Source organism: Sceloporus occidentalis, unplaced genomic scaffold, assembly GCF_023333645.1.
Source record: "Sceloporus occidentalis isolate IW3139 unplaced genomic scaffold, rSceOcc1.0.p SCAF_12, whole genome shotgun sequence".
Taxonomy (NCBI): Eukaryota; Metazoa; Chordata; class Lepidosauria; order Squamata; family Phrynosomatidae; genus Sceloporus; species Sceloporus occidentalis.
This window is the reverse complement of record NW_028316992.1, coordinates 2,434,461-2,442,500: the sequence shown is the minus strand read 5'-3', so window position 1 is coordinate 2,442,500 and position 8,040 is coordinate 2,434,461. Positions and strand designations below refer to the sequence as shown.

Here is an 8,040-nt window from a genome sequence, read left to right as displayed (position 1 = left end):
TATATATATATATATATATATAAATTTTTTATTATGCTTCACTCCATTTCATTGGTTGTATGACACATAGATACATGTGTCATATACATATGAATCTCTCTATATTTATATATATACAAATATCTCTCTCTCTCTTTCACACACACACACACACACACACACAATTTTATTATGCTTCAGTCCCTGTTTCATTAGTTGTATGACAGATAGATACATATACATTATATATATAATATACCACATATATACCATTTTTGTTACGCTTCAGTCCCTGTTTCATTGGTTGTATGACAGATGCACACACAGACATATATACATAGATGTCATTTTTATTTTGCTTCAGTCCCTGTTTCATTGGTTGTATGACAGATGCACACACAGACATATATACATAGATGTCATTTTTATTTTGCTTCAGTCCCTGTTTCATTGGTTGTATGACACACAGATACATATAATATCTCACACATATGGGTGTGTGTGTGTGTGTGTGTGTATAATTTTTATTATGCTTCAGTCAATTTCATTGATTATATGACAGATAGATACATATATACAGTATGTGTGTGTGTATCATATCTATCTATCTATCTATCTTTCTATATATTATGCTTCACTCCCTTTTTCATTGGTGGCATGACAGATATATATGTATATATAAATATATACATATATATCATTCCTATTATATTTAAGTTCCTGTCCCATTGATTATATGATATATATATGTGTGTGTGTGTGCATATATATATATATATATATATCTCACATATCACGTATCTATCATTTAACCAATGAAATTGGGACCAAAGCATAATAAAAATTAGTACTCTGGTGCCACAACAAACTGCAGCTCCCAGAATTCCATAGCATTGAGCCATGGCTGTTAAAGTGGGGTCAAACCGGATTGTTTCTGCAGTGCGGATGCAACCAGAGAGAACTGAGCTCTGCCGCACTTCTAAGGGTAGCAGAGGAGTGTAGTCATGCTCCCATCGGGAACACACCCATGGCATCCACTGCTGGATAGTTACCAACCCAACCTTGATTCTGCCTAAATACCCTAAAGGCTGACCAGATCCTGTCTTGATTTTGGGAACCAAGCAAAGTCAGTCCTGGTTAGTACTTGAGGGCAGGGTGACCATATATCCTAACTGCAAAGGAGGATAAGGCACCACAGAATGTAGGACATTCAAGAAGAATGTAGGATGTGACCAAATAAAAGCTAAAAACACTAACAGAAATGTAAATCCATTCTTCTTGGTTGTGCTAAAAAGGGGGGACATTCTGAAATTCCTCCTGAACATAAGGTTGAAATGTATGATATCTTCCTGGAAAAGGAAGATATCTGGTCACCCTGCTTGGCAGGGAGGGAAGACCACCAATGAATATCCAGCCCTATAGGCTGTATTTCAGAGGAAGGACCTGGCAGAACCACCTCTGAGTATTCCTTGCCTACAAAAACCCTATGAAATTCATGGGGTCACCATAAGCCAACGGGAAACCTGAAGGCACATACAAGCAGGACCAGTCCTGGTTAGCACTTGGATAGGAGGCCACCAAGGCATATGCAGCCCTGTAGGCTACATTTTAGAGGAAGGAACTGATAGAACCACCACTGAGTATTATTATTATTATTACTGTTATTAATATCTTCCCCCTCCCCCTGATTGGGACACAAATCAGCTTACAAATTAACATAACAATACAATTAAAAGCATGGAAAAGTGTGCATTAGACTAGAATTAAACTGTTACAGTATTAAAAGCACATCACTCATTAAAGAATAAAATATACTTAAAAAGAAAAAAGTGCTTAAAACAGTACATATTATTTAAAGCAAGTATTCATTAAAAACAGTACATATTATTTAAAACAAGTCTTCATTATTTAAAACAAGTATTCAATTCATTCATTGGTCACCATAAGTCAACAGTCAACTTGTATGTTCAGTCACTCCTCCTAATCACGGATCTCAGATCTGCGACCTTTAAAATCCGTGGAGGGGCGACCTCCACTATTTTTAATTGGGCGTGCACAGGCATGCGCCCCATGCACTGGCATGTGCCCCATTCAAGCCTATGGGGCTTGATATGCACGAGCCTCCATTTTTGCAGGGGGGTGGGTGCCGGAACTGATCCCCCATAAAAACGGAGGGCCAAGTGTACATGCAAGGAGGGTCAGCTCTGGTTAGTACTTTAGGAGGCCACCAAGGAATGCTAGGTGTTGCAGGTTATATTTCAGAGGAAAGTTATGGCAAACCACCTTTGAGAATGCAAATCATAGGGTCACCATAAGTCAACAGGTGATTGTCAAGTCAACACTTAAGTAAATCCTGTTGATTCAGTGGGACTCTCTATTCTATTTAGGTCATTATGTTCAGGATTTAATTAAAATATCTTGCCATTTAAAAACCTTTTAATTTTTTTTGGAATGGTGTTTTTGATCCAGATGTGTTCTGTTTCAGCAAGTTCCGAATTATATGCTGTCAGGCATTGGCACTTTCCGCTTAGCACTTCTGTTGTAGGAACTGCTACAGTATGGCTCCTCACAAATATTTAGTTAAGTTACAACAATCCTCCTCATCATCATCCAGTGCAACGGCTTTCAAATGGATGTAACAGCTTCCAAAAGTGTGAATGTGAAATTCAGAATGTTTTCCTAAAACTGGGAAGGCTTTTATTTTAATGCCTTGATGTTAATGAGAGATAACAGAGGACATTGTGTGTTATGTTTTCCCTAAGTGTGCAGACAAAGCTAAGATGGGACTCTGAAGTACAAGCTTGTGTCCTGAATTTGTATACTAAACTTCATCCAGATAGTTCAGTGTACAGGAACATTATTAAGTTGCAAAAAATCAACTTATTTATTTAATCTCTTCCCCTCTTTAGAGCTACATTAAAAACATGCTGAATCATTAAACCGTCAAGTTGAAAAGCATTGCCAGAAAAAGATCATAACAGAATTATAGTTAGATGTCCCATTTAAATCAATACTTTATGTGATAATTTGTATTTTTATTTAGAGTCCCCCTATAATCAAATATAAGTGTGGTATTGCTGCCTTTGACACACAGGTGCTCAAAGCAGCTGTCAAAAAGTAAGGGAAAATGCTGTAGCAAATATGAAATGGTTTAGAAGCAGGCAGATAGAAGGCAAGTAAGTTTTTAAAAAATACAACACATAACTAGCAAAGAGGTAACCAGGGGGTGAGTTAAAGACAAAAACTCACTTTAGTCAACAAAAGGTACATGATGACTCTGCAAAGAAGATAGTGTGGAAGTAATCTTTTGTTACAGACCAACACATTCAGTGTATTGCATAGAAGCCAATACTTGTTTATCCTTTGGGACATGGAGGGTATGGATTGTGTTCCTGCACAAATCGAGTACCCTTTGTGTGCAGGCTGAAGGCACAGCCAAGTGAGTGGAGTTTGGTGTCACCTTTGTCCTTCCATTTGGTGTCACCTTTGTCCTTCCAGCTGTGCAGGACTGGTGTCTGTTTCACATGTGCATGTATTTCCCTGTTCTTCAGAAACTCTGTCCTCTATTGCAGGAAAAGGGGAACTGATCCTCCAGATGTTGTAGATTGTAGCTCCTATCAGCCTCAGCTGGGATAGCCAGTGACATGGAATGCTGGGAGCTAAAGTCCATCAACACCTGAATGGCCACATATTAATTATCTGTATTATATCTAGAATTCAGTTAAACGTTGTGCATTCTGAGGTTCACTTCCAAGCAAGTTGCACAAATGGAATAATAATAATAATAATAATAATAATAATAATAATTTATATCTCCCGCCTCTCCTTGTGGATAATGTCACTGCAACAGTAATTGTCAGGCACATTGATTCTCTGAGTGTATATTCCATTGTAAGTCCAACTGAATTCTATGGAACATAATCTCATTATGTGAATGGTACTGCATGCAGCTTTATGTAGCAATCCGCTTCATGCTTATTCAGAAATAAGCCCTTCCGTGGATGAGGGACCAGCTAAGAATGCCAAGTGTTGCATACTAAATTTCAAAGGAAAGACAATAGCAAACTACTACTGAATATTCCTTTCTAAGAAAGCTATGAAAAGTAACGGGTGTCACTATAAGCCGAAAAGCAACTTAAAGGTGTGTGTGTATGTGCGCACGTGCATACACACACACACATAGGGACTCATACACAAATTCATTGCGAGTTTACTACTAGGTAAGTGGCAATAGACTGAACCTTAATTACTTCCATAACATTGATCTGCCCTTTATTTAATGAATCTTCAGATATGCTATGTATTCTTTCTAATGAGCAGATTTCTTTGTTATATAAATCTAATATGGTGTCATCGTGATGTTTCAAGTTAGACAGAGTCGGGGCACGATTCGTATCTAAAGCTTCAATATTGAAGTTGCAAACACATTTTTAAAAAGGTTGCAAAGACATTTCCTTGAAAATACATGTTTGTAATTAGCTTAGAAGTGACAGAACACTCATATGGGAGGGAGGATAAAAACGACATAGAAAACAGGCATAAAGGGGATAAAGCTTGTTTCTCTAGCCAGTGCTGGAGAAACAAGGTGGGAACTACACCACATAGCAAAGGAATTGCCCATTTCTCTCTGTGGTGACTTCAGCCTTGTTGTAATTAATCAAAACTGACACCAAAGATTCATTCTTGCCCAAGATCAAACACATCCCTGTGAGTGAGATCTATTTGGCAGACATAGCCACAAGGTGAAGAATAACGGATAATCCATCCCAAGGAGCAAACTGTTGCCAAGTGGCAAGAAACGCAGACTTTTGGTTACCTTGAAAGCCAAAATCTAATAATCACTGTACTAAGTTCTGATGGTTGGTGCTAGGATCCCATCTGTCTCTGTTGGCATAGCCAGTGGTAGGGGATTGTGGAAATTGTAATAGTACTCTTTGGGAGGATGTGTTTGAGAGCTGTCTGTGCTGTGACACCCCAGTTGTGGACAGCCTTCTCGCCTGGGAGGCCCAGTTGGTGCCTAGGCTGACATTTCCCCAGGGCCAAGCTAAAACATGGATTTCTATTAAAAACTGTGGGGTGTAATCATTTTGTTCAAGTTGGTATAGGTTTTAACTGTTTGCATTTATTTTAATGCTTAAATTGTTTAATGTTTAATTGTTCTCAATTGGTTTTATTTGTGTGCTGCCTTGTGAGCCTATGGGCCCATATAGACAGGCCAAAATAAAGCTGCTTCGGGTCACTTTGGAGGTATGTTGTTTAAATGACACATGCATCTTAAGAGGCCAGAAGTTGTGCCAAAGCTGTTCTCCAGTCCTTAGGACTGGAGCGTGGCTTTGGCGTGGCTTCTGGACTCTTAGGACACATGCATCATTCAAACAGCATACCTCCAAAGTGACCTGAAGCAGCTTTATTTTGGCCTATCTGTATGGGACCTATGATACAGGGAAGGGTCAGCATGGCGTAGTGGTTTGAGTGTTGGACTATGACTCTGGAGACCAGAGTTCGATTCCCAGCTTGGCCATGAAACTCATTGTGTGACTTTGGGCAAGTCACATGCTTTCAGCTTCAGGGGAAAGCAAATCTTGCCAGGAAAACCCCAGGATAGGTTTGCTTGAAATGACTTGAAGGCACACAACAACAACAAATATTATAATATACATTATAAAATAGTCCAAAAGACCTGAAGAGTCAACTGCCCCCCATGTTGAAGTCCTATCACCCAATATAGGGGTGAGCTAAAAGAAGATATTGGGATAGCTTAGACTAGATTTACAGGGATTTCTGACTTCTTAGCATGAATACAAACCCTGCCATCCCCACCCCTCTAAAATATTTGAGTAACTAGAAATAGATTTTATGTGTGGAAGAGCTATGAACTCTGCTAGTTGGAAGAAATTACTTGGCTCAACTTTTTTAATTCTAGAAGTCTGAGTTTTGCCACAGGTTCAGGTTAGCAGATTGTGGGGATTTAGTAAAAGACAAAAGCAAACACCCCCAAATAGATATTATAACCCTGGCTCAATCTCATCTAGTGCACCAACCTAATGGTTCTTTGCTAATCCAGATCGGGGTTCCTTTTTATGTATGCTTTTCTTTATGCTAAAATTTTTATTTCTCAGGGCTCTGTTGAGATTTGTACTTTCTACCAATAACTGTAGTGCTTAGTAATGAAGCTCTGTGTGTAGCACTGAATCCTGTGTAAGCTTCTGCAAATAAGAGGTATTTATCATATGTGGGTACACTTTGCCACATGCATTGATCTTGTTGCATATTTTGGACTTGTGGCCATCTCTTTAAGCATCAAAACAGTCCTCACTTGGCTTAAAAGTGTTGAACAGGCTGAATTATTCACGTGCGAAACTTTTTCTGAGAGTACTTAGAGCTACAATCAGAACAGAATTTTAAATACTTGCTCAGTTCCACTGATAATTCATAAACCCCATTCATTTGAAAGGCCAATGAATAACGGGACCAGTTGCTGCAAACTAACTCCCTTCTTGTAATTTGCAGCCAAGAGGCAACCGGAAGCATGGAGCATCATTTATCATCACTAGAGCAATTACAGGTAAATATGCATGGCTTGTGCTGATGGATTGCTTAGTGGATCTTGTGTGGCTGAAATGAATGGGGTGTGAATTCATTGGATTTGTTTATACAGTTTGTTATCTGTTATCATGTACCTATTGTTCTAGGGGCCAAGTGCAACATGCGTTGCATAATAATTATTGGGTAATGTATCTTTCTTCATGCTCCTTAATTTGTTTTCTCTCTTTTTCTGACAAGATTGTATCAATTTCCTTTATATAGGTGTTCTGTTTGTTGTTGGATGTTCTTCAGATCTCTTAACAATTTTCTGCAAACTCGTACAGTGTATCATATAAGAATAGACCATTTTGATATATTAAGTCACCATAACTATATGTATTAGAGGTAGACATCGGGATTTATAACTGATATTTTCAGCCTAGTGGCACCTTCGCTTAGATACATGTAATGACTTATCACAACAGACCAATGTGGCATTCTGTGACACCTCTGGTGGAGGAGACAAATCCATCTGTTTCTGTTCTCTCTGAGCCATTCTTTTTGTCCCAAGTCTGGTCCTAATATAGGCTGCATCCACATGCAGAAATAATCCAGGTGGATACCACTTTAACTGCCATGGCTCAGTGCTATGGAATTCTGGAAACTGTAATTTTGTGAGACTTTTAGCCCCCTCTGTCAAGAGCCCTGGTGCCTCAAGAATTCACAGAATTCCATAGCACTGAGCCATGGCACTTAAAGTGTGTCAAACTGGATTATTTTTGTGGTGTGGATGCAGCCTTAGTGTGTGGGGGTTAATTCATTGGTCTTTTGATATCTATGTGAACTAGAGGCTCTGAAAGTCTCCAGGAATAACATTTGGGGCCTTCTGGTGGCCTGCCCTTTCATTGTATGGTGAGGATATTTGGAATTTGAGGTACGACCAACAGTTGACAATCATGGCTTTTCCTCTGTCTTAATGTGATTCTGACTTTCATGAGTGGAGTAGCCACACACAGAGTTGAAGACTGTTCTTAAAGTGGTATGCCAAACATTGGGACTTCTGCCCATTGGCCTAATTTGGTCATAGTGGATCCAGCCCGCAGAGGTTTTGGTGTTGTCCTCTTCCTCTCTGGGCCTTGTGCCTTGTAAGGAAAGAGGATTTCCCTCTGTTTCTTTGATGGGTGGGGAAAAAAGAATCCTTCATCTCTGATTCCTGTGCTTTCTTCTGATAAGGACTTTAATCATAAGGTTCCTGACTTAGATCAGGGGAAGAATCAGGGGAAGATTCACAACCAGGTTTTCCTCCCCTTTCCCCCATGCAGAAGAAAGAAGGGACTCAATGTTGGCTACTCTTAGCTGGAGAATGTAGTAACTGGGTCAGAGCAAATCCTCCTCCTTCTTCTTTTTCTTCCCATTACAAAATTAATAACTAAGGTAAACTGAAGCTAACAAGCATGAGGTTCCATTTCAAGATTTGTTGGTGTGTGCACGTCTTTTTCTGTAGAATACATCCAGAGAAGAGAGGTACAAATTGTC

General features: G+C 39.2%; 1 protein-coding gene across 1 annotated transcript in view; it reads left to right on the top strand.

The window, feature by feature from the left end:
- NBAS (NBAS subunit of NRZ tethering complex) overlaps positions 1 to 8,040 on the top strand; it is a 217,437-nt gene that overhangs the window by 948 nt on the left and 208,449 nt on the right. The window contains exon 2 of the mRNA XM_089478023.1: positions 6,490 to 6,544. Within this exon, the coding sequence (XP_089334149.1) occupies positions 6,490 to 6,544 (55 nt within the window). The remainder of the gene's footprint in view (positions 1 to 6,489; positions 6,545 to 8,040) is intronic.